Below are 26,751 nucleotides of genomic sequence, written 5' to 3'. Positions count from 1 at the left end.
ACCTGCTCACTGACCTGAGACAGGACCTCAAACTCTGGAGCAAAGTGTTGACACGGTCCACACCAGGGGGCGTAGAAGTCCACGACCCAGTGATCCTGACCTGACAGAACCTGAGACCTGAACGAGTCTGGAGTCAGGTCCTCCACTGCAGAGGGTAAAGAACTGACACACACACACACACACACGTACAGAGGTTAGCACAGATACACACACACACACTCAGAGAGAGAGAGGGTGAGACAGATTGTCTCACCTCAGAGCCCATGTCCTCAGTGAGTGAGCGTCTCTGTGCCAACCATTGTAACTCCTACACACACACACACACACACACACACACAAAGATCAATAATCAGCAGCTGATCATGTGACAGTCTCTGACACGTGTGTTCATGTACATACATGTAGTGGTCAGTCCGTGGTGTGTTGCTAGGATACAGCCTGACCTCAGGATACGCCCTCACACCCTGACTCTGACAGAACGACTGGAACCTCTGACAGTCCACAGAACCCACCAGGATCTGACCCGACAGCATCTGACACACACACACACACACACAGAGAGAGAGGGAGGGAGGGAGGGCTGTGAGCGCCCCCTGCTGTTGACACACACACACACAACTATGCCTTTAACACGCTGTACCCTGGCCATGCGTCTCCACTCAGGCATCAGAGCCTGACATGGTCCACACCAGGGGGCGTAGAAGTCCACAGCCCAGACCTGTCCCTCAGCACGTCCTGCGGAGACATTCACACACACACACACACACACACACGACGATCAGTGACATGAAGACGAGCAGCAGAGATGATTTAAATGTAACCATCATCATCATGTACCTCTGACTCTGTCTTTGAAGCTGGACGGATCCAGGATGACCACAGAGGGACTGACCAGATCCTGAGGACACACACACACACACACAACCACAGTGAGCACATGCACACACACACACACAACCTGTGTCCTGTGATGTCACACCTGTGATGTCACACCTGTGATGTCACACCTGTGATGTCACACCTGTGTGATGTCACACCTGTGTGATGTCACACCTGTGATGTCACACCTGTGATGTCACACCTGTGATGTCACACCTGTGTGATGTCACACCTGTGTGATGTCACACCTGTGTCCTGTGATGTCATACCTGTATGAACTCCAGGATGCCGTCAGCCGAGTGCTGTCCCTCATACTCGTGGACAGAGGAGCCGTTAAAGATGACGGTGGTTGGATACGCCTGGATTTTATACTGACACACACACAGACACACACAGACACACACAGAGAGAGTCAGTCTGGTCTACCACTCATCATCAATGGTACAGTCCACATGACACAGTGGACGTGGTCTCACCATGGAGCAGAGGTTGTGGTGAATGGTGCAGTCCAGAGTCCCAAACTTCATCTGTCCAGCCAGCTGGATGGAAGCTTTTCTCAGTTCAGGCAGTAAAGCTCTGCAGGGAGGACACCACTGACAACACACACACACACACACACACACACACACACACACACACACACACACACACAGTGTAGTCAGGTGAGACGGAAGAACACATTAAAGTGTTCCTTTAAATCAAGCGTCACTTTGTTCTGTTTGTCAGTGTTTGTGTTGTGGGCGGAGCTTCATCTCCGGCCCTGAAGGTAAACATGGAGTCAGACTGAGTCATGTTCATCAACCATGACGTGGCACTTTACTGTCGGGGGGTGGAGTGGCTCAGTGGTTCAGACCGGGACCCTGTGTGCCAAAGACTTCATGGTCGCAAGTTCAACTCCACCCCTGGCTGACTGTACTTAAGTCGCTTTGGACAAAAGGTAATTGTAACTGTAATGTAATGTAAATGTAATGTAAATGTAATGTTTTCTTTTCCTGGAACTCACCTGACACGTGTGTGTGCGCGTGTGTGTGTGTGTGTGTGTGTGTGTGTGTGTGTGTGTGTGTGCGTGTGCATCGTTGACTCACCGGAGCGAAGAAGTCGACGAGCCACGGCTCCTTCCTGTCAGAGGGGAAGTTATCAGGTCTCAGCGTGGTCACATGAGCGCCAACACTGTCCTTCGCAAAAGCCACGATGTTATACAACACGTCTTTACCTGAGGAGGTGACAGGGTCAGTGAGGAGGAGGAGGAGGTGACAGGGTCAGTGAGGAGGAGGAGGTGACAGGGTCAGTGAGGAGGAGGAGGTGACAGGGTCAGTGAGGAGGAGGAGGTGACAGGGTCAGTGAGGAGGAGGTGAAAGAGGAGGTGACAGGGTCAGTGAGGAGGAGGAGGAGGTGACAGGGTCAGTGAGGAGGAGGTGACAGGGTCAGTGAGGAGGAGGTGACAGGGTCAGTGAGGAGGAGGAGGTGACAGGGTCAGTGAGGAGGAGGAGGTGACAGGGTCAGTGAGGAGGAGGAGGTGACAGGGTGAGAGAGGAGGAGGAGGTGACAGGGTCAGTGAGGAGGAGGAGGTGACAGGGTCAGTGAGGAGGAGGTGACAGGGTCAGTGAGGAGGAGGTGACAGGGTCAGTGAGGAGGAGGAGGTGACAGGGTCAGTGAGGAGGAGGTGTACAGGGTCAGTGAGGAGGAGGAGGTGACAGGGTCAGTGAGGAGGAGGTGAAAGAGGAGGTGACAGGGTGAGTTGTACTGACCGTGGTGGATCTCAAAGTCGTGGATTCCCAGTCCTTTAAAAACAGCCACACAAGGTTTTTGGATGTAAAGAGACTGACACAGCTGAGAGTCTGTGAGACAGTCCACTCTGCCAACCTGAGGACACACAGACAGACAGTCAGACAGACAGACAGACAGAGACACAGCTGAGAGTCTGTGAGACAGTCCACTCTGCCAACCTGAGGACACACAGACAGACAGTCAGACAGACAGACAGACAGAGACACAGCTGAGAGTCTGTGAGACAGTCCACTCTGCCAACCTGAGGACACACAGACAGACAGTCAGACAGACAGACAGAGACACAGCTGAGAGTCTGTGAGACAGTCCACTCTGCCAACCTGAGGACACACAGACAGACAGTCAGTCAGACAGACAGACAGACAGTGACACAGCTGAGAGTCTGTGAGACAGTCCACTCTGCCAACCTGAGGACACACAGACAGACAGTCAGTCAGACAGACAGACAGACAGTGACACAGCTGAGAGTCTGTGAGACAGTCCACTCTGCCAACCTGAGGACACACAGACAGACAGTCAGACAGACAGACAGTGACACAGCTGAGAGTCTGTGAGACAGTCCACTCTGCCAACCTAAAACACACAGACAGACAGAGAGACAGACACACAGAGACAGACAGTTACCTGTATGTGGTCGTCTCTGAGACGCGCCTGCAGCTTCTTGTAGTCGTTGGAGCTGCTTCTGTGTCCAAATGTAAAACTGACCAACCAGCGATGATGAGACAGTTTACTCTGCACACATGTGAAGACACATGGTCACATGACTCCACTCACTGTGTTGTTACACTGTGTAGTGTTGTATGTGTAGTGTTGTATGTGTAGTGTTGTGTGTGTAGTGTGTGTGTAGTGTTGTGTGTACCTGGAAACTGTGAGTGGTCAGCAGCTCCAGATCAGGCAGATGTTCTATGACCTGAGTGTAAATCTCTTTACTGTCCAGAGTTTTCAGCCACTGCAACACACACACACACAGTCAGTACTGCAGTAACACATGCAGTATTAGTACACTCAGTACTGTGTGCAGTAACACATGCAGTATTAGTACACCGAGTACTGTGTTATCATCACACAGTCAGTACTGCAGTAACACATGCAGTATTAGTACACTGAGTACTGTGTTATCATCACACAGTCAGTACTGCAGTAACACATGCAGTATTAGTACACTCAGTACTGTGTGCAGTAACACAGGCAGTATTAGTACACCGAGTACTGTGTTATCATCACACACAGACAGTGAACACTTGTTACCAGAACGCTGCCCTGAAGATCCAGAGAACTTTCAGGGGGAAACAAAGCTGTGGCTCCACCGTTCACCTGAGAGAGAACACATCAAACAAATATGATAACTCTATAATGTACAACTATAGTACAACTGCAGTAGTACTATAGTAGTACTGTATAGTAGCAGCAGGTCTGACCTGGAAACTGTGACAGAGCTGCTCCTCTGTGACGCAGTCCATCCATCCAACCTTCACCAGACCATCCTGTAACACAACCAGGTGACAACATGAACTCACACGTTCACACCTGTAACGTAACAGGAAGTTAGACGTGATCATGTGACCTCTGCTCTCTTACCAACATTCCTGCCAACTTCTGTCTCGTTCTGGGCTCCAGACAGTCTGAGACAGACAGACAGACAGACAGACAGACAGACAGACAGCACGTAAGCATTGTGTGGGACTTTTATTTTGAAAACTACAGGGTTGAGCTTTAGCTTGGACCAGCAAAGGCTCTTATTTTGATGTCAAAAAGAAACAGGAAGTGCGTTACCTCCGGTGTCAGAGCAGAAGGTGATGATCCAGCCGATCCCTGACGAGAACGCGGTCTCCACCTCAGCAAACACGTTACCTGGGACACAGACACACAGTGAGACAGTGAGACAGTGAGACATGGTGCAATGAATCAGTGAGACATGGTGCAGTGAATCAGTGTGCAGTGAATCAGTGAGACAGTGAGCAGTGAATCAGTGAGACATGGTGCAGTGAATCAGTGAGACATGGTGCAGTGAATCAATGAGACAGTGAGCAGTGAATCAGTGAGACAGGGTGCAGTGAGGCAGTGAATCAGTGAGACATGGTGCAGTGAGACAGTGAGCAGTGAATCAGTGAGACAGGGTGCAGTGAGACAGTGAGCAGTGAATCAGTGAGACAGGGTGCAGTGAATCAGTGAGACAGGGTGCAGTGAATCAGTGAGACAGTGTGCAGTGAATCAGTGAGACAGGGTGCAGTGAATCAGTGAGACAGGGTGCAGTGAATCAGTGAGACAGTGAGCAGTGAATCAGTGAGACAGGGTGCAGTGAATCAGTGAGACAGGGTGCAGTGAATCAGTGAGACAGGGTGCAGTGAATCAGTGAGACAGTGAGACAGTGAGCAGTGAATCAGTGAGACAGCTCACCCTGCCACAGACGGGTGACGGCGGTGGTGATGAACTTCATGGTGAATCGCACGAGCTCGTCTTTAGAGCGATCACCGTGGAACTTCTCTGGTTTCTATGGAAACGCAATCAACAGGTCTTGACTGGGACGCTAAGCTAACAGCTAGCAGAAGAAGAAGAAGGAGGAGGAGCCCCGCCCCCGTGTGACGAGCCTGTTCATGCTGACGTGTGTTGTGTTTACCAGGGTTGACATCAAATAAACAAATAAAGGACTATCTTATCTTATCTTGAGATCTGGTCCAGGGTGTGACCCCTGACCTTACATAAAGTGAGACTTTTATTTTGAAAAGTGCAGCGTAGTGTGAACCCACCTGTGCAGCTTTGAACAGATAGAGACTGGGGTAACTGTTGATGCCCCTCCTCCTGCACAGGTGGTTGTTGTCTCCACAGTTGACCGCTCCGATCCGGATCACGCCGTCCATCTCCTTAGCAAAGTCCCTCCACTGACACACACACACACACACACATGAATAAGGAGCAGTAAACAGCAGCAGCAGCAGCAGCAGCAGCAGCAGCAGCAGCAGCGTCAGGCTGGAGTCTCCTGTCGTTACCGTGGGAGCGAGCTGGTGACAGTGTGAACACCGTGGTGAGTAGAAGTTGATGAACCAGATTTCTCCAGAGTTCACTGCCGCCTCTGAAACACACACCTGTCTGTCACACACCTGTCTGTCACTCACACTAACTAAACTTCCTCTTACCGAAGTCACCGCTGTCCAGAGTGATGATCTCCAGGTCGTCGTCATAGATACCTGAACAGAGACACATTTACCTTACAGAGCGTGTACTTTAAACAGAGTTGTTTTTGCATCATCACCATGGTTACATGAGTCAGGTGTGTGTGTGTGTGTGTGTGTGTGTGTGAGTGAGACGGCAGAGACTCACCAAAGTCGTAGCGGTAGAAGTTCCAGCTCTCGTAGCGTCCTCCCTGCTGCTCGTCTAATCCCTTCTCTCCGTATTTGTCGTATTTCTTGCGCAGGTCTTGGTCCTTCAGAACCTCGTACGCTCGGTTCACCTTGAGGAACCTGTCGTGGGCCGAGGCGTCGCCCTGAAACACAACCATTTTAGCCACGAGACACAAGACTCGGTGAATAGAATCTGCATCAGTGTAAGTCTCTGGGGACTTTGGTGTGGGAGAGTGAGTCTGCCGCACAGTGAGATAAAGACGTGAACATCGTAGACTTGGACTGACGTAGATTTTATGATGCGAGTCTTATGTTAAACGGCTAAATTCAGCCACAGCAGCAGCAGCAGCAGCAGCAGCAGCAGCAGGGGGCGCTGTTGACCGTTGTCATAGTAACTCACAGGGTTCTTGTCAGGGTGCATGGTCAGCGCCAGCTTCTTAAAGGCCTGTCGTATCTCTCTGGTCGTGGCCTCTCTGTTGGCTCCTAACAGCTCATAATAGTCTCCGCCCTCCGCCAGCACCGTCACCAGCAGGGGGAGGAGCAGCAGCAGCAGCAGCAGCAGCAGCGGGGGCGTGGCCTGGATGGCACGGGGTCGCCGAGCCCCGAGGTCAAACCTGTGACCCATCACCAGTCTGTGACCACAACGACCTGAAGAACGAGGTCACAGCGTTACATCAGAGGAGAACTCGTCATCAAACAAACCTGATTGTATCAATTCTTTCTATTACTCCAGAATGACCGGCTCCACAGCTTGGACCACCTTCTTTTTAAACCAAACACGTTTACTGACTTTTGATGCTAACTGAAGGCTCAACATTCAGCTGCTCCGTGTAACTTCACCAGTAACTGTTTTCACAGACTGCACCTTTAATCAACACTGACACAACTCCTGTCACCATGTTGGTTTTCATTCAGACTGCCATGAAACAACATAGACAGAGCCTGGACCGCCACGGACCGTCTGGACCACCACGGACAGCCTGGACCACCACGGACAGCCTGGACCACCACGGACTGTCTGGACCACCACGGACCGCCTGGTTGGTCGTGGCTCGCCTGGATTGGCTCAGATTACGGGAGCGTAACTTCACTTCATCGCCCTGAGGCCGTCACAGCTGCTCGACAATAAGACTTTTACGACTTTTACGACTTATTTCAGCTCCTCCTTCACTCGGAGCTGCTGTTATTTGCGACTGTAAAGTGTGTTTTATCGTTATTCAAACATGAAAGAGTTATGAGTGAAAAGCTAACTTCACAGCAGATCCACTCCTGTTCATTTCCTGTGAGCAGATTAAGGTTTAATCCGCTGTATTGTTTCATTGTTGCTTTAGATTTTCACACTTTTGATTCAAACACCTCAGCACTGGTTTGTCATTTAGTCAAAGGTCAAAGGTCAGTATTTGGCCTTTAACTGGAGAGAAACCAGCGTGTTTATCACAAACAACATAAACACCGTAAACAACATAAACAGTCAGCTGATTATTCAATGAATGGATGAGTGTTTTGTTAATGGATGAGTTTGTGTGAATATTTCCTGCTTTCTTTGCTCCATAGAAACAAAGAGTTTGTGAACAAACACTGATCAATATTTTATAAAAGTACTTGATTCAATCGATTATGTTAATAATTGTTAGTTGCAGCCTTAAATGAATCGTCATCTGTGGTTTTTTTTAAATACTTAAAAGAACATTTCTTGTTTCTCAGCTTCTTAAATATGTATATTTATATGTTTTCTAAATAAATCCTATAAAACCTAATCCTTTTGAACATATTGTGACATTTTATGGAGCAACAAGTCCACAACATACAGACTAATAAGAAGGTGAAAGTGTTTTATTCATGACACTGAACAAGTATCGCGTTGTTTGGTTCATAAAATGCACATTTAACAAAGTCATGATGTTAAAAACGACATTTAAGCAGAAACAGGGAGAAGATTTAGAGATAAAAACACTGAGTTCAGCTCATTTACATGTACATTAACCGTAGAATAACATGTTAATAACATGTTAATAACATGTTAATAACAACACACAGTGATAGCGTTGTAGAGTCATGTTTAAAAACGCTGCTTATTTGATTCCAAAGAGTTTAAAAAAGGACGAAATGTTTTCTTGTTCAAACACAGCAGCTAATGTGAGCTAAACTTAGCCTCAGTAGCAGCTAGCTGAGCAGCACTTGTGGGCTAATTAGCCGTTCGCTTCTGAGCTTCCGGTTTGAGCAAATGTTCATTTAATGCGAAAAGAAGTCTTTAAAAAACTCACCTGAGACGAAAAGCAGCAGCGGCTCCGTTTACTCAACAAATCCCGTGTAAGTCCTGCGGAGTCCGGGATCCGCATCAGGGTCCGGTTCACACCGGGATCAAGTTAGATGCTACAAGGCCACTATTAGCGTTTCCGGTTCCTGCGTTTCCCAATAAAAGCCGCGCGGAAAATCGTGATTCACAAGGAAACTCATACATTTAGGCTAAATTTAAACGCAATACGGAGTTGATAAGACTGTGTTTCATCATTTATTTCAGCACAACCCAGGGAATGTCATCAAATGGTTTTTGTTTTTTTTATTTGACCAACTTTATAAACACATTTTTTTTGTTTTCATCCGATTGAACTTTTTGGATTATTTTACCGTCACAAAAACAGAGATCAAGAAGTTTTCAAAGCTTGACATTGTGAATCAAAGCAACACCGCACTGAACCCAATAAAAATCACGAATCTGCTGCTCTTAGTTTACTGCTTTTATTTTGACAACATCGGGGCGATTCCGTGTCTACGCTAACTTAACGAACTCTGGAGCTCATAAATCGTATTCTAATGACGTAAAAGTCTGGTGCGTTTAGTGTCGCTGGTGGCTCAGTGGTGAGCAACTGGCAGCCCGTGGACCAAACGTGGCCCGCCAATATTAATACCCGGCCCAGTATGTGAATTCAAAAATCTGATTAAAAAAAATTCTTAAATTGTTTTCTTTGCAAAAATGTAAGTGGAGTATGTGTATATGTCAAGTCAAGTAGTTTTATTTGTCAACTATACCATATGTACGACATACAGCACAGATGAAATTGTATTTGTATAATTTATGTGTTTATAGATTCATGTTTGTATTTAAACGTTTTTCTTCTGACTTAATATTTGGAAAAAGTTTCAGGATAAACATTTTTTTTTTTTTTTTTTTTTTAAGTGTAGTCACGTGACTACATGAATTGTTTGTTGATCCTTTTATTTACACATGAAATCAGAATTCAGACTCCACCTCCCCACTCTGCCCCCAACATGGCCACCACTGTGGAAAGAAATGCAGCTACTTTTATGGATATGAAACACATTCTGAACAAAATTCTGACCAAATTGTAATTTTTGTTTCTCTGAATGTTATGTATAATTTAATTAATTTGTTTCAGTAATACATTCGGACCATTTTTTAAACTAAATTTTGACAGTCTTTTATAAACAAAAAGTATTCTAATAGTCATTTTTGTTAAACCCTGACTAATATTTTACCAAACCCTGACTTTTTTAATTTGACCTTAATCAAATTCAAACAATTTTTTTTAACCAAATTCTGACCTTTTTTTGACAATTTTAAAACAAATGGATGAATCAGTTTATAAAAGCAGGAAGTTTGAGTGGATGAAGAAAACGGCACAGACGCAGATGATTTGACAAATGAAATCTTTATATTTGTCAAAAACAAGTGAAGCCCGTTTGTTCGTACGTTCGTTCACCAAACACAACTTTGCTGCTCGTCCTCCCAGTTTCACCACCAGGGGGCAGCAGGCTGCTACAGGGTTTTTCTGCACAAACTACAGTAAACAAGTCTTCAGGAAACATGCTTGGATTTTTCCACACACCATTTTGCATTCAAACAATTTTATTTTGGTAAAATCATACAATTTTGTGCACAGCTGAGTTTTCTTTCCCATGCAGTGCAGGAGCCTAGAAGCTAATACAGAAAAGCAAAGTCTAACATCTAAAGAGCTCCAGAGTCGGAGCGGACGCGGAACGCCGGCGGGTCCCGTCGACGAGCAGAACCGGTTCCACGCCCACAAACTCCAGAGACGTCATATATGTAAATACAACAATGAGAATAAACCACATGTTTTCTTTAAGGATTGCCATGTGCCAGACATTCACTGGAGAAAAACAATTATCGGGTCAAATTAGAGGAAAAGAAATCAATAATGCACACAGTTGAAGACCAATATTCTTAGGAAACGTTTTACCTTTTATTTTGACAGCTTTATTCCAAACCTTGGCATGTTTTGTTTTAATTCCATTTCAAATTTTTGTTGATCAATTAGTTTTTTTTTAGTCTGATCGAGACGACGAGGGCCCCTGACGACGCCCCGCCCCCCTTGCCTAAAAAACAGCTGTGGATATTATTTTACCGAGTCCAATGTATTATTATTTTTTTAACATTAAAAAGCTCACACTACCCCGAAATATAGAAATTTTCACGCATACAGGCGACATTCAACATTCAAGTGCCAGTGTTTTTGTACTGTCTTTTGGTCAAGTTTCTGAAACTTTCAAAGAATCACTTTGAGGCTTACAAAAATAAATATTTGTCAAAAATGCTTAATAAATTACACAACACTAGCAGCAAAAGTAGAATCTAGAAATCTGTGCAAATGGCTAAATTCCCCCTGACTGCTAAATCCCCCTGGTCCCAAATAAATCCTGGTTTAAACGTTGAGAACCCACGTTGAGAACCCTTCCCCCTTTGTAAACAAGCTGCGTTTGTTTTCTCTTTTATTTTAAATCACGATCTCCTCACACACGATATTTGGAAGCTTAAGGACACGTAGTCAAAAAGACATCTATATAAAACTCCAGATGTGCAATAAAAGAACTTCTGTAAAAGTCGATGGGCGCGACGACGCACGAGAGGCCAACACACCGGAATCAAGTAGCACCATCGATCTCAAGCTCTCAACAAACCGTCAGTGCATCCGCTTTTAGTTCTACAACTTTTAAAACTAAAAAGATAAACAAAAAGAGAAAAAGGTTTCAAGGCACAACACACGCGATGAGAAGACGGGAGAGGTCAAACGCTGCCTCCTCCTCCTCATCACAGCTGCTCCTCTCAGAGGAGACGTCTGCGCTGATTTATTTAAACACGTCCGACAGATGAAGACATCCTCTCAGACAGGAAGTGGAAACTCCACCTCCAGGTACACGACGCAGCCACGGAAACCAAAGCTGCGGACGACTGAGGTGCACTGAAAACCCCACCCCCCACCCCAACGGTTAACGCCATAAACCCCGCCCCCTCCCGAACCACAGTGGTGGGCGGGACCGAGCTGCTCCGCCCGCCTCTTACAGATGAACCGATGCCTCCAACGCAGCTTGAAAAGAGAAAAAACGTCTTTGTTAATTAAGTTTAAGCCTGCGACTCACTCGTCCTCACGTGTCCTCACTCGTCCTCACTCGTCCCTCACGTGTCCTTCCTTCCTACCTTGACCAAAAAACAAAACACTAGCGAGCGTAGAATACCATGTGGTGCCTCGTGGCTCCCGATCGATTCAGTAAACACTAACACGCCACGCGACTGCCCTCCCGATGCTGTGGTCCTTTATGCGGCCATTTTGAACTTCACCTTTCAAGATGGCAGGCATTTGTTTTCCTTGTTTTGAGAACATATTTGTAGAGAAACAAATAAAACTAAATAAAAAATCTAAATTTTTTGGGCACACACCTGCACCGAAAATGTCTCAAGTAAAAAAAAAAAAGGAAAAACTCCGCCCACTAACGTAGCTAGCATTCTGTAACGTACTAGCTGCCATAACACTGACGAGTCAATTGAAGAAAAAAAAAAAAAAAAACGTGGAGTAACAAGTTCCAGCATAAATTAGATGAATCTGCGATAATCTGCTTTAACGACTTCTGTGTTTGTTAAGATTGCGACAGGAATGACAGCTGTTGGGTTTTCATGTCCAGAAAAAGGAGCCTGTCCAGGATAGAGTGAGCAAAGAAAAGAAAAACGAAAAAGAAATGTAACTTTTTGTCCGAAGGATTAAAACGCGTTTGTGTGTTTTGTGCGTTTGTGTGTTTGTGTTGGCGTCACAGAGCGGCCGAGTCTGTGGCGACAGCGTCAACGGCTCCAGTAGCTGTTTTTTAACCATAAAAAAAGGCTACGTGATGTTCTTGCCATTAATTTGAGCTTCAAATGGAATCAAGATCCCCGGGAACAACAGCGCCCCCAGTGTTTGCCAAGGTTTGAGTTTAACTTTGTTTTTTTAAACCTCTCTTTTACATATACACATATTTATATTTGTTTTGTTTCACCAAACAAGAGTAAAAACTAATTTGGAGCTCTTGGCCGTGTTTGGTGTGGTGAAATGAAAACACAGATTTCCTGTTTAAATTCAAAAGGCAACAGTACATTAACACACAGATGATCCTCACGTGTCTTTGTGTCTTTGTTTCTCTTCTTCCGTCCGTTTCCCCGCCCACAAAAAGAACAAAAATACTCGGCGCCGCTCGCTCACACGAGCCGCTGACGTTTGACTTTCACGCCCAGAGACGCCGATGGCAGAGAGAACCAGGGTTGGTAATGTACTGTGTGTCAGTGAAGCTACACAGGGAGGGTTATTATGGTCTGGCTTTGAGTTAACATGTGGTTTCCATTGGGCTGGGTTGGCATGGCAACCGACTCCTGAGGCTGACTAGTTGCCCCACCAATCCACACTACCAGAGTGACTGTAGTTTCCTCCATATCCGTCGTTGCCGTAGAAGTTTCCACCGAAGCCGCCGCCGCCGCCTGAGGACAGGGGTCAAAGGTCAGGGTCAGAGGTCAGACTCAAGCCTCATCCATAAACACCGTCACACACCACACCAACAGGTGCCAGTATGACGACAAAACAATTCACTGAATGTTTAGAAACAGGAATTTTTGGAAATATTCAAAATTGGAAACTTTCCATGGGAATAATAGAAATAGGTTGTAACAGGTGAACAATGGAATTGATTTAACCAATTAAAGAATAAGAGGTTTTTCAATAAATCTGCACAAAGTTTGAAAAACATGGTCAAACATAATGAAGTGAAAATGTTAGTTAAATCAGTGATTGTTGTTGATGTAAAGTAACATTATCGAGTATTTAAACGACTTCAAACAAAGCCAATTAGTCATTTTCCTGAAACTTTGTTGGTTGATATAATCTGAGCAACAAATGACTGAAGAATGAAAATCATGTTTTTAAAAAGGACACCACCGTATTTGAAACGGCTTTAGTTTCAATTTGATTGTAAAACAAAGATTTCTCGCTCACCTCCACCGAAGCCGCGGTTTCCTCCGTGACCTCCCGTTCCACGACCTCCGCGGCTTCCACCGAAGTTTGCAGCGCCGCCGGGCGTCTGACGGTAATCCCGAGCTCCGAAACCACCAGAGAACCTGAAGCAAGTGTAGATTAAAGTTAACGTGTGTTCATCTCCAACATTTATCAAAGCGTCGTGACGCTGCAGCGACAGTGTGACCGACCTCTTGGAGCGTCCGCGGCCGCTGCTCTTGTGCTGGTGGTCGTAGGCGAGACTCTCCAGCCAGGAGGGAACTTCCTGCTTGGCCTCCCCGAGGATGTCCAGCAAATCTTTGGTTATGTTGCTGTTTTTGTCGTTAAAGAACGACGTGGCCAGACCTTCACAGGACACAACGAGAGAGAGCGCGAGGTTAGCATCGAGACGCTCAGATGTTAGGACTGAACATTAAGAACCGAGGAGATCTCGTACCGAGGTTGCCCACACGTCCCGTACGGCCGATACGGTGAACGTACTCCTCAATGTCACTGGGCAAATCAAAGTTTATGACGTGCTTCACGTTGGAGATGTCCAGACCTCGAGCAGCCACCTGTGAGAGGAGGAGGAGGTTAGAGAGGTGACTTCACAACCAGAGAGACAGTCAGATTTAACCTCCTCAATGTGCACGTGTTCTGGTTTCTCTGGGTTTTGGACAAAACGACATCAATGATGAAAAAGGTTCTAAAGGATTCTGTAAAGTGTATTTATGGAGGAACACAAACTCACGGCTGTGGCCACTAAGATGGGGCTCTGTCCGGAGCGGAACTGATGCAGCGCCTCCTCTCGGTCTCTCTGGGATCTGTCCCCGTGGATGCTGGTGCAGGAGTAGCCTTCGCGGTACAGGAAATCCTCCAGGGCGTCGGCACCTTTCTTGGTTTCCACGAACACCAGCGTCAGCGAGTCTTTACCTGTGGGATCGCAGAAGTGAAGGGTATGAGGTCGCAGGAAGACGCGTGAACTCAAGAGAATATGTGTATGTGTATGATCCATAACTGAGGAGGAAAGGCTGTGGATGGATCGTCTAAAACCAAAAAGATGAGACGTTAAAAACTGTCACAGCAATGAGAAGGAAAAAGAAAAAACAAAGATGGAGACAGGGGCTGCAGAAATGCTCAGTCATGTAGAAAAACACTTTTCCAAATCTCTCTCATCAACTGACTGAACTTAAATCTATATCTTTAAAACACAAACTCCATCCAAAGATCCCTCATGTTCTAAAACCTTTTATTTTGAAAGGTTCTGGTCAATAGGCTAGTTCACTAAAATGTCTGTTAAACACGTTTAACTGTAAGAATCCCGTGATGCAGTGGTTACCGCGGTAACAAAAGCCATTAGTTTAATATAATTATGGCTGTTTTATTATGAGCCGTTTTTAAGGTTAAACGCTGCATCCCACTTTAAATCCATTACATTCAGTGAGGAGCTGGAGTTTGTTTTCACAGATTAATTTCAGCCTGAAGCTCCAGCATTAGCCCCAAACAAGCAGCCAAGCAAACGATAAAAGTCTCAAAACACAAGTAAAACAAACCCACGTTTCCCCCAATTATGCTTGACAAAAGCGTCCCCTCGTCTCCATGGTAACCACACTCCAGTCACACAGAACAACAAAATATGACGACAAAGTAACAGGTGACAAAAGAGAAAGTGACACGTATGTCGCCGGAAACATTTGAGCATCAATCAAACTTAAAAGTCTTTGAGCTGTTAAATCATCATGTTCAAACATTTAAAAACACTAATCATACAAACTAAATAACCAGGGTCTCATCACCACCACTGTGGAATCAACTCAAAATGACTTTATGATCCAGTAATCAGAGCTGCCCTGAGGACAGAATCTAAAGGAACAGATTATAAGCATTAGTTGCAGCTGAAGACCTTGGAACTATGTTCTCAAATGTTTTATTGATTCCTGATTACTTTTGTTATATGGAGCAAACAAAGAACTCACATTTAAGAGGCTGAAAACAAACTAGACTGTTGATCACTGCAGCATGACTTATGTATTTAAAATATATAGAGACCATAAACAAATAAGAATCATTCAGGAATCAAAGCATTAACGTCACACTGTCAAAAACCAACACTGAAGACAAACACACAGATGATCTCCTGCTCTCAGCGCAAATAAAAAGTCAAACATAAATAAGAAACTGAGGCAGCATGTCAGGCAGGGGAGGATGGTGGGGGAGGGAGGGGAGCAGAGGGACAGAATGGGCGGTGGGATGTGTGCTATGATCTCTGGGACGTGTGCGATGATCTGTGATGTTGGGCGGTGTTCTCTGGGATGTTTCTCTGGGATGTTGTGCGGTGTTCTCTGGGATGTGGCTCAGAGTGAAGTTAGGGCAGATTGTTTAAACTCACCCGGCTTCTCTGGGGTCTCTGGCACAATGTCCTGAACCTCATTGGGAGTAACTGAGATAAAACCAAACCAGCCAGTAAACGTCAGGCTGATCAACTCAGTGTACAACTTTCATAACAGTTTTTTATGTCCCTTCCCGCTCACTGCTGGGACCTGGGACCTAAAACACACACACTGGACTACATTTGTTAGCACATGTGGCTACGGACATTTTAGCTCAGTTTCATACAGAGACAGACAAGGGCAGCAAAGTCGCAGTAAATTTGCAGAAACTGTCCATGGGAATTCACTAGAATTGTTTATTTAATTATAAATAATTAGCAAGTCCTTAATCATAGTAAAGTGTCTTACAAATAAAAACATTATGTAAAGTCATAAGCAAACTGTCCAGCAGGAGGCAGAAGAGGCAGCATCATAGTTCAGGGAGCTAGCGCCACGATAAGCTAGCCTCTGTAATTAAATGGTGCTAGCGAGATGTGGTGGGGGGGGGGGGTCACTACAGTGAAATACGACCATGTTGTGTGGAGATATATCACTTTTGTACAGACTAATATTTTTTTATACCATAATATTTTAACTGATATTTACAATTCAACATTTTTAGCATAGCAAATTAGTTGACATTTCAGTCCACCAGATGGTGCCAAGTACTCACTCACACTGTTGTGAATTTATGACAATACTTGATTTAGCAAATAGAGTATTTTTACAGTATTGTGACTTAAATATCATATTGTGTAATGTGGTGATTTCCAGAGATTAATCTGGTTTAGATCAAATATCTACCTCATAATATAACAGACTTGACTTTATTTAGTCCTTGGGCTCAAATATCATCTGTGACGTCATGTGACAGTGCATGTAGGAGGCGTGGCCTCAGCAGCCCTGCAGTAAGCATTCATTCAAGATTATGGTACAATATTATTTAACAACTATATTTCAGTTTTGACACATTTCCATGTTATTCATGTAAATTCCCACAGAAAGTTTTGAAATTTGTTTTTGGAACTTTGCAACCCTAAGACAGACTGACATTGACCCAGTGAGACATTTATGAAAGAAAGAAAAAAATAATTGTGTTTGTATCCTCACCTGTGGCGTTGAGCAGGTCCAGGAGGAAGGACCTCTTGTCCGGCTCCTCCACCCACACCACCTTCTGGGTGATGTTTTCTGAGGTAGAACCGACGCGACCCACAGCCAGGAAAATGTAGTCCTCCAGGAAATCACGAGCCAGGATCTAGACAGACAGAGACAGAGAAGAGAAGCACGGTGAGTCAGACGGGTCGATGTCATTTATCACAAACCCTGTGGCAGCCGTGTGTCTGTGACAGGCTCACGTACCTGGATCTCCTTGGGGAAGGTGGCACTGAACATCATGGTGTGACGAATGCCTTTGGGTGGCATCGTGTCCTGCTCCACGATGCGTCTGATCTGAGGCTCAAAACCCATGTCCAACATGCGGTCGGCCTCGTCCAGGACCAGGTAGCTGCAAAGACATGTCAGTTGATTAATACTTCTGAATCTTCAATTGTGAAGGTTCTGTTTATATATGCATGTACTTATTTAATTATAATGTCCGGTGTTACACTGACTTGCAATATTCCAGGCCGATCTTTCCCCTCTCCATCATATCCACCAGACGGCCGGGTGTGGCTACCAGCAGATGGCAGCCTCTCTCCAGTTCCCTGATCTGCTGACCAATGTCAGCGCCGCCGTACACCACGCAGGGACGCACGTGTGAGCGATAGGCAAACTACAAAACGTGGGAAGAAAAAGGGAAAGAATTAAGCTTCAATAACATACACAAACGTTTAGGGCTCAGGACACCACACAAACACATTCACAGAAATGTGTTAAATGTTGAAAATTAATGAAAACATGGGGTGATCTCAGTGTGTGTGTGTTGGGCTCATGTCTCTCACCTTCCTCGCCTCGTCATAGATCTGCAGGGCCAGCTCTCTGGTGGGAGCCAGCACCAGGGAGATCGGGTACTGCTTACGACGGCCGTACCTTCCATTGTCCTGAGAGCGAAAGAGAGGAATTGTGTTATTCCACTGAATATTCAACTGGAATGCAATCCATTAGATGTTGGGACAAACGGACTCCATCAGTACCTGTCCACCACCTTTGGCAGCCTGCAGAGCGTCTCCTGGACCCTCAGTGTAGATCTGACTCAGCACGGGCAGCAAGAAGGCAGCCGTCTTACCAGAGCCTGGAGCACACGTCAGTCACACTTAACATTTCTGACTAAAAAATGTTCAGATAAAACCTAAAAAGTCTAAATACGAACCAGTCTGGGCACAGGCCATCAGGTCCCTCTTGGCCTTGATGATGGGGATAGCGTACTTCTGGACTGGAGTGGGACGAGTGTAGCGACTCAGATCGATGTTCCCCATGATGATCTCCCCCATTTCCACGTCATGGAACTTCAGGATCAAAGCGTAAAGAACAGGAGAGCGCGTCCATTAGACGGCAGCATTTTCAACTAACCAGTTTTCGGCTCCAAATGCTTTGAACTACACCGTCAACAGCACATGAATAAGCCGTACACATAGTCCTGTTTAGGTTTTATCCATGAACATTATTATTTTTTAATGATGCCTTTGACTCTGCAGTCTTCTCCGACGTCTATAAAGTCACAGTTAAGTCAGAGCACAAGCCGAAATATAACGTGTTTTCTTCTGATGATCAAACATGACGTGGATGGAGGTCAAGCCGTGGTCACGCCCTCTGCTGGTAACTACTTCAAAGTGTTTTGTAATTAACTTTTTTTTTAAATATACATTAATCACATACAGCTTTTAAAAGACAACACTATAATATAATAGCATTAAACACTAAAAATGAAAGTAGTATAAATGGTGGGGATGAGTTCGACAGAGTCCGGACTCTTCAAACAGCCCCATTAACTGAATACAGTTGTTACAATAATGTTGTTACAATAAAACCGTCTTTAACAGTTTTATTGTGACAGCTGTTGGACTAAACTTACACTGTCGATGTGGGGTGGGCATTGGTTCCCAGTGGCCTCCACGGGAATATCATCATACTTCTCAAAGTTGATCCCAGTGTTGCTTCCGGCGAAAAGTTCACTAGAAAAGAAAAAAAAGCCAAACAAAGGTTCTGGTCAAACACGGAACAAAAACAGCAGCCATGTTGTTGTTGTGAGCAGAATCTTGTCTCACCCCTCCAGGCGCTCGTTGGGAGCGGTGGGTTTGGACCAATCGTCTTCTCTGGCGTCCTCCGCCCAGCGGCTGTTTCCTCCACCGCCGTATCTGCACACGCACAAACAACGAGAATTAGTTGGAATACAACTACAGCTGATTGACATTTCTGCCGGAGATCCTGCATTTGATCTGCAAAAGGAATGTTAGACTCCAAACAAGTCTCACTCACCTTCCTCTTGAGCCAGACCCACGGTCGTTGAAGAAGGCGGACTTAGAACGATCAGTCCGGCCTCCAAAGCTGCTGTAGGTGGCGTCCCGTGGCTGCCCTCCTCCTCCTCCCCAGTTGCTGTCTTTGTTTTCATAGGTGCCGAATCCTGTCAAGCCAGAGACGTGTCAGTTTGTTTTAACAGCGTCAGAGGACGTTGCAGTCTTACCACAGGCCAACTGTGGCGTTTTCCCTTCAAGGTAAAAATGGTGTCTGAAAACCACTTCATCCTAAATTAAGCCCAATTAAGTGCTAAACTCACTCCAGATCTTATGAGGTAACTGCTGAGTAAACTGAATAAAACAAGGGTGGGGGAGGGCGGAGTTAACTTAACCTACACTGTCACCAAACAGACTTTAAGGCATGATAGGGTTTCCCCACCTGCGTTCTGTAATGGCTGATTAAACGAGCCTCCACCCCTGTTACCACGGTAGGCGCCACGCCCACCTCTATCGTTGCGTGGGGGTCCTCGCCCTCCGAAGCCCCCGTTTGTGCGGTTGTCGTGGTAACCGTTCACAAATCCATTGCTGCGTCCGCCATCCCATCCTGGAGCGTCTTTGTAGAGAGAAAAAATAGGTATGAGAAGAAGTGTAGAGAAGTTTTGACACCTCACCTAAACTAAAGGAAGAGGTCGGGTATTTTTAAGAGTGGTATGAGACACATGTGGCTGTGCTGTGAGCGCCCCCTGCACCAAAATCCAGATTCTACAATATCTACGTCACATGTTCACGTCTTTATCTCACGGTTAGACTTTTCCAACAGAAAACTGAAGTGGGGACAGAGGAATTGCTGGTCCTCTGCTGCCTCGTGTGGTCAAGGATTTTCAAAGCCAAAGTGACAAAATAAGACATTTGAACTGAGGAGTTGTTGATCCACTGCCACCTCCATCACTGCTGTGATGTTAAAATCACTGACTTTCTCACAAATGACAAACGCACTTATTTTATTTGGTGAGTTCTTTAATAAATGGCTAAACGTTTTTATTTTTTACTGGTGGCCTCACCGACAGCCATGTTTCAAAGCCTACAGGGGGCGCTCAAAGCTTGGTCACACTGATTGCACATAAATGCCTACTCCTTAAGTTTCCCCTTTAGAAAGAAACTTATTGGTGGTTTTCTGGTTTTGTTGCTAGAGAATGGACACAATGAAAAGGTTTTTAAAGGTGAAACAAATATAATCCTTTAGACTTCTCTGCTGAGCCCAGTGTCTCTGCTTAGTGGGACATTTACCACAACGGTCTGCCCAGCTGTGGACACTGGTCGTGTCATCGGTCCCATCGGTGGCCACACTGCCATCAGCACACACTGTGGATGAGGCTGGAGTGGGGACACGGACAGTCAGCGCTGCCACTGACAGGCTACAGCACAGATCTAGGCTCAGATTAGTCACACTTCAGGAAGTGGATCAGCCAAAGGGGCAGAGATTAGACTCTTCAGCGACACCGGTCAGCCACATCACAGCGCCCCCTTCAGTCAAGCACGAGGAAAAGCCTTGTAATGCTTCACACAGGCACAAACTGGTCCACAGCCCAGAAACTGATAATAATCTGAGTAAATAAATTCACAATATCAGGGATTGGTCTTCAGTGCCTTCTAAAGAATCTTCAGAAGGTGCTGAGATGTGGATTTTCGCGAGATCAAAGACGATTGTTTAACGAAACAGATTTGGCAAACTTGTATCATATGCCTTTAAAAAAAGTTGCCTGAGGGAGTTTGAGGTAGAATTTAATCACTCAGACAAGTTTCACAGCACAAGTGATTCACTGTGCAGACATGGCAGCGCACACACACCGTGCAGCAGGGTCAGAGCCCGGCGTCCTGACAGCAGCGCAGATCAACCTCACACACGTCAAACACCAGAGCCGACAGGTACCAACAAACGTGACACACCTTCATCAATAACTCACTCATCAGTTCCTGAGAAATAAAATGATGTAATGGGTTATAATTCTTAAATATAAAGACCCGGAGCATGAGCTAAAACCGATTCTTTTTAAAATGTGAAAAGAGCTGTTTGCAAACAGACGGTTGTGAGCAGCATAATCTAAATCACACTTCATGAAAAAAGCCTCAGTCTAGAAAATAAACTGCGATGACATTAAATGTCACTATTTCACGTTAGTTGAAAATTCTGCTTTCAGGCGCCATCAGGGGGCGCAGTACTTTTCCAGTCAGTCCAGGGGCTCATTGAGGGCTGTTTCTTTATTCTTTGTCCGTTCATAAGCGTTAAAACAACAAGCTTCAGACTGGTGTTTGTAGATACTAGAGCTGCAACCAACGATGATTTTCATAGGCGATCATTTTTTCCATTCGAGTCGAGTGTGTAATGTCAGAACATGTTGACTGGTGCTCATCAAACCGATATATGATGTTTCTCGAATGTCCACAAAACCAAAGATTATTCAGTGTTAATGATTTGTTATGTAGCAAAGAAACCAGAAAATATAACATTAAAGTAGCTGAAAAATCACAGAAATTTGTTTTAATTATTTCTAAAAAAAAAAAACTCAAACCAATTCATTGATGAAAACAGACCAATCAAGTAACTGCTGCAGCCCTAGTAGAATGTGGAGTTAGTGAGTTTAAAATAAAATACATTTATGTAAATAGTTTAGTTAATTTGACGTCTTCATTCAAATCTAAATTGTGACAGTAAGACGTTCACAGTGTGGATGAATGAGTGTCACTGAAGGTAGAAAAATAAAAGCCCTGCTCCGGTTTCACATTAGTACGACCGTCACTCACACTGGCACCGCTGCCATGCATCGTTAGTCACGTGGTTATCTGCAAAGCGTGGACAAACACGTTAGGCCCAGACTTCTGCTGCATTTGTCAAGTGACCATGACAAGCTGGGGGGGAGGGGGTGTGCTGACCACACACCACCATCACCCCCCCAAGTGTTCAGCTATGTAATGCTGCGCCACTGCCAGGTTTGTTTGAGCGTGGCATGCAGGTAAAAGTGGAGGTATACCACATCTGTTTCGCCAGCCCCCACTGTAGGCATGGTAAAAGGCAAGCTCTTGAGAGGCCAGTCTTGGGTAACCTGAGCAAAAGTAAGGGAAGCAGGCTATAAAAAGACTCGCCCCATAGTTTACTGGCTCGTGCAGGTATTGAGTGTTGGGCTTGACTTTGTGCTAAAATAGTTACCAATCTTACAGTCATCCCATCCTGGAATAAAGTTATTTCTCTGTCTTTGCTGACACTCTGCTTGCCATGGCTGTGGACACTGCTTAGGAGAAACTGGGGGGAACATGAAAGATAAGCTTCAATATATAACTGTATGTATACTGTGGAGGGGGAAGGTCATTTTAATATGGTGCCGGTGGGGCCGGGAAATCACGATATAAATTCAATTATAAAGCTGCACACAGGCCGTTCCTCTGGACGCAAAGTTTAAATGACAATGCACTGTAAATAAAATAAAAACTAATGTTTATGACCTGTATTACATGATCTTAAAATACGCACTTTTGACGTTTAATTTCAGATAAACCTGCTTTTTCTTGTAGAAACAACAAATTAGGCTTAACATTAAGTGTAATTAACTTATAAGTTATAAGTTAATATTAAAAATATAATTGTTCTACATAACTAATCTGCTTTCTTTGTTCTGTATAACAAAGAAATCACTAAAACGGAATCATTTTGGTTTGTGAACACAAAGACATTTGAGAACATCATTTTGATGGTTTGGCAAAAACTGATTATGAAAATAGCTGTAGCTCGAATAATAAGTTTGTTGATATCATGCATCATTTATCAATATTCAGTGTATTTTACAGGTGTATTTAATATAATAAATATGATTATCGGTGCAACAACAGGCTTTAAAAGCAGGAAAAGTCATCACAGATATCATATATTGCCCAGCTCTACTGCAAAAGATTCAAAACTAGGGAAAAACTGTTATTTACATCATATTTTTGCAAGCATTTTAGCAGAGAGAAGCGCATGAATTAACCATGGGGAGATCATTCACTTTTTACAGTGGAGTGTGTGGAAACCCGCTGCTACCCCCCCAACACTGGCTTTTTGCTGCTGTGTAAAATTGGCGACTGTCATGCATTTGGAAATGCAGGTTTGCCCTCAGCGAAAGCAGACAGAAGGGACTTACAGAGATTTACTGGTGCCACTGAATAACCGCACTGTCTACCAGCGGAATAAGCATTTCCTGTTGTGGAACAAGAAAACAGCAAAAACGAGAGAAAGAAAAGGAAAAAAATGTCAAGTGTGCAATGACACAAGTCACACCATGAAGTTTTGTTTTTCAAAGAAGTCAAATATGAAGCCTTTAAGAGGCTGAACAAGTGAAGAAAATGAAGTTAAATTCACTTTAATGCTGCTAAAAACACTTCCACTCAATCAGAGCACTTAACAGCTTGCACTCGTTGATTTATGTGTGAGACTCGCACCAGGAAGTATTAAGTGATTTGAAATTTGTCCAGGTTTTTCTTCAGTTTACAGAACCACTTTCTCAGGTTCTCACTAATGTCACACACACACTAATCTCGTCTGGTTACCGCCTCACCACGTTCATGATGGTGCTTGCTCTTACCATGCTCTGATGGACTTTAAGCATCCATAATAACCACACGCGACAAGTAAAACACCTGTGGTGACTCACTGAACTCACCATTTTTGGGAGCATCTTTGTTCCTCAGGTGAGGTGGAATATAACGCCCTGAGTGAAGAGGAAGAAAAACATGTCACACACACACAATTCAAACAATGACTACTTGTCCGGCGTAATTAAAACATACACCAAGACTGCAACGTATTATTTATCTGTCCATTAATTATGTAGTTTAGGAAAATGATCGTTTGTAAAAGCCCTGAAACAATTAACACTTATTTTAAAAACATAAAAATCAACCGACTCATCAAAATAATTAATTTAGTCCTGGATTCAATGTTGAAGCAGTAGAATAGCAATTACAGCTAATCAATTATCAGAATAGTTGGTTGCAAAGATCAATTATCAATCATTAACTGTTTGGATATACAACTGGTTTAGAGGGTTTTTATAAAATAAAGCATATTTAATGTTAGTATGTTCATGTTTCTTGGCTCGTCCCTGACCGTAAACTCAATCTTTGCCGTCAAAGGTAAAAAAAAGAAAACAATTAGAGGGTGCCTTCATGAGAATTGGGAAACACATGAGACTTTTCACACCATTACTTACATGTTTACAGACCAAACAACTCATCGAGGTGTTTTGGGGCATTTTGTATCCTGAATTTTGCCTTATTCCCTCAAGGATTAAACTAAAATATGACAAATTCATTAAGACCTAATAAAATGTATAGAGATTCCCTGAAAGGAGAAAACACTTGACAAAGAACATTCATAAAAATGGATTACTTACTGCCAGTTCCTCCGCCTTGTCCGTCAGCAGAGTTCAAGTCTAGGGCAGCAAGCTGAAAAAGAACAAGGTACAAATTAGCTTCAATTAAAACTAAAACTATATACATGTTTGACAGAAAAACAATCCCGGGCATTAGAGTGGATCGGATAAACTTATGTACATCATTAAGTTGGTAGTGTTGGAGAATTCTGACACGAGTCATTTCAACGCAGATTTGTACATTATAGCCAATACTTGTCTAATCCGGCTACTTGAATGACATCCAACTATTTTATAACCTGCTTCAGCCTTTTCATGAAGTAGACATTTAGGACATAAGCATGTCCTAAATGTCATGTCATGTTTAGGCATGTCCTAAAATGACATGCAATGTAAAAGGTTTAGTTCGTTTAGTCTGAATGTTGCAACCCCCCATAGAACCGAATCACGCGGACTATTAGGTGTGAATACGACCATAATGTTTACACTGGCCTTTAAGAACTCCTTTATGAACCATGTTAAGTTAGTAATGGGGGACAAAGTCCACAACCCTCCCTCATTATGAATAAAACGGTTATCTATCAGTGTGTGTGTGTGTGTTACATTAAGACTCATCTCAGGGAGACGTCGGTGTGTTTGAACATGTCAGATAAACGTTGGTGCATTTAACTGCTTTATCTCACTGAACAAACTCAGCACACTCACTTTTAAAACAGATTTATAATCTGATAGTCCAACAAGCAAAATGAGACGCGACGAGTAAAAAAGACAAAAAATACTTTATAAAAGTTTAAATAAATACGACGTGTATCGTGATAAAGTCGGTGTTTGAATATTAAAATACGTTAGATAACGTTCGCTTCGTCCGTCGTTAATTAAACAACGACTGCCAACATTTTTTTTCCTCCTGCGCCACGTTTCAGGTCGAGAAGGCCCGAAAACGAGCCGAGGCTAACGCACTCAAACACCGGCCGGGTCGGAAATGTTAGCTCCGGCTAAAGCCCGGTAAATTTCCACTCGCTTTTACCACAATTACGCAACATTTAAAGAAACAACCTCCTTCCTTCGGTACAAACTCGAGCAGTTAATGTTAGTAAAAACACATAAATGTGAGAACGCAGCGGAGAAGAATCGAGTCGTGTGAGTTTTTCCGGCTCAAACGTGAGTGACGAACTCCGCCATCATCACCATCTTCTCAGGCCGCCTCCATTTTAGCAGACGCAGCGTTAGCTTCAGGGAGCTAACGGAGCTAACACACCGGTCGTAAAAGCTCACGAACGCAGCGGAAAATAAGCACACATGTTAAGACAGATAAAAGGCTTAATGTTACTCACCTGCTGATCTAGACCGTGTTGATTATCAATGACCACATGACTCATAACTAAAGAGAGAAGTGACGATTATTTCTGAAGAGAAAACGATTTTCTTTGTTAGCTTCACGGGCTAATGCTGCTAACGTTAACTTAGCCTTCCTTTTTCTTAAATGTATTTAATATTTGTAATTAAATCTGTACAAGCAGCGGTTACGCGTAAGGTTACTAAGACGGCTGCGTTGTTTCTTTTTACTTTAAATAAATAAAAGTACGCTTTGTTATATAAATAGAATTTCCTTTCAAGTTTGGGCTGAAATGACGACAGTGGAGCCGCAGAACAGAAACTCCTTCCCGGCAGACGCGACCGTGCTGGAATGAAGCAGCGACAGACGACGTAGCGCGAGATATCCGCTCCTGTGATCTCAAACCAACGTGCCGAGCCGCGAGTATCGCGAGAGTTCTGCTCGTCTCGGATTGGTGGGGGAAAAAAGAAGAGACACTAGAAAAACTGCTGATTAAGGATCTTATTTTCACTTTTTATCAAGTCAGGACCTCAATATGGTCATTGCAACACTTTTGTCAGATTTATAAGATGTTTTGAAAATTATTTTGAAGTATTTTAAATGTGCCCTAAGCAAAATTATTTAAGTTCATGTTTCTTTGTGTTGAGCTTGTCAGTGAAACCAGGACCAAAATGTGTTCAATACAACACTAATACTAGATTTACACCAGTTCAAATTTACCTCGAGACATTGAACAATTATTAATATTATTTTTATTGAAGAAATGAAAAAACAGAGAGATCCAAAAAGAGGGTTAGGGTGACAACAAAAGATGCAAAATAACTGTGAAAATGTGAAAAATGACAAGAAATCATGACACTAAAGGTTAGACATAGACCTCGATTGTCAAACAGACACCTAACAAGCTGGAAAAGACATTTTATAACTTAGAAAAGACATGTAATAAATGACATTAGAATCTGAAGTCAGGAGGGTCAAA

General features: G+C 44.1%; 2 protein-coding genes across 14 annotated transcripts in view; both read right to left on the bottom strand.

The window, feature by feature from the left end:
- Window positions 1-8,379, bottom strand: part of dnajc10 (DnaJ (Hsp40) homolog, subfamily C, member 10) — a 9,783-nt gene extending 1,404 nt beyond the window's left edge. The window contains exons 1-22 of one of the 2 annotated variants that reach the window (XM_058623170.1): window positions 8,270-8,379; window positions 6,406-6,653; window positions 5,986-6,148; window positions 5,802-5,852; window positions 5,655-5,737; window positions 5,415-5,546; window positions 5,065-5,158; window positions 4,441-4,518; window positions 4,246-4,289; window positions 4,086-4,151; window positions 3,916-3,981; window positions 3,527-3,616; window positions 3,292-3,399; window positions 2,628-2,742; window positions 1,965-2,092; window positions 1,356-1,472; window positions 1,149-1,250; window positions 838-898; window positions 641-735; window positions 400-533; window positions 254-307; window positions 15-162 (exon numbers count right to left, since the gene is read on the bottom strand). In XM_058623170.1, coding sequence (XP_058479153.1) covers window positions 15-162; window positions 254-307; window positions 400-533; window positions 641-735; window positions 838-898; window positions 1,149-1,250; window positions 1,356-1,472; window positions 1,965-2,092; window positions 2,628-2,742; window positions 3,292-3,399; window positions 3,527-3,616; window positions 3,916-3,981; window positions 4,086-4,151; window positions 4,246-4,289; window positions 4,441-4,518; window positions 5,065-5,158; window positions 5,415-5,546; window positions 5,655-5,737; window positions 5,802-5,852; window positions 5,986-6,148; window positions 6,406-6,630 — 2,154 coding nt within the window. In that variant the 5' untranslated portion in view covers window positions 6,631-6,653; window positions 8,270-8,379. Of the gene's footprint in view, window positions 1-14; window positions 163-253; window positions 308-399; window positions 534-640; window positions 736-837; window positions 899-1,148; window positions 1,251-1,355; window positions 1,473-1,964; window positions 2,093-2,627; window positions 2,743-3,291; window positions 3,400-3,526; window positions 3,617-3,915; window positions 3,982-4,085; window positions 4,152-4,245; window positions 4,290-4,440; window positions 4,519-5,064; window positions 5,159-5,414; window positions 5,547-5,654; window positions 5,738-5,801; window positions 5,853-5,985; window positions 6,149-6,405; window positions 6,654-6,870; window positions 6,965-8,269 lie in introns of those variants that run through there. The other variant, XM_058623169.1, reaches the window with a different exon arrangement.
- A 1,278-nt stretch (window positions 8,380-9,657) lies between these two features.
- Window positions 9,658-26,136, bottom strand: ddx3xa (DEAD-box helicase 3 X-linked a). 12 transcript variants are annotated; one of them, XM_058623450.1, is made up of 23 exons: window positions 25,771-26,136; window positions 24,458-24,509; window positions 23,726-23,773; window positions 23,207-23,263; window positions 22,240-22,332; window positions 22,064-22,135; window positions 20,322-20,408; window positions 19,474-19,647; window positions 19,057-19,201; window positions 18,846-18,935; window positions 18,653-18,752; window positions 17,951-18,086; window positions 17,775-17,872; window positions 17,583-17,681; window positions 17,253-17,413; window positions 17,002-17,146; window positions 16,753-16,897; window positions 15,663-15,713; window positions 14,025-14,206; window positions 13,731-13,848; window positions 13,486-13,639; window positions 13,277-13,398; window positions 9,658-12,765 (listed from the first exon to the last, which is right to left on the bottom strand). In XM_058623450.1, the coding sequence occupies exons 1-23, from the start codon at window positions 25,813-25,815 to the stop codon at window positions 12,671-12,673; spliced, it is 2,469 nt and encodes an 822-aa protein (XP_058479433.1). In that variant the 5' UTR covers window positions 25,816-26,136; the 3' UTR covers window positions 9,658-12,670. The 12 variants fall into 12 exon arrangements, with proteins under 12 accessions (XP_058479433.1, XP_058479435.1, XP_058479434.1 ...); XM_058623452.1 differs by having other exon boundaries at window positions 19,540-19,647; window positions 25,771-26,135; XM_058623451.1 differs by lacking the exon at window positions 15,663-15,713.
- Window positions 26,137-26,751: the final 615 nt, after the last annotated feature.

Source organism: Solea solea, chromosome 2, assembly GCF_958295425.1.
Source record: "Solea solea chromosome 2, fSolSol10.1, whole genome shotgun sequence".
In the NCBI taxonomy this organism is placed as follows: Eukaryota; Metazoa; Chordata; class Actinopteri; order Pleuronectiformes; family Soleidae; genus Solea; species Solea solea.
Note: the sequence above shows the minus strand (reverse complement) of the source record. Positions and strands in the feature narration are given on the sequence as shown.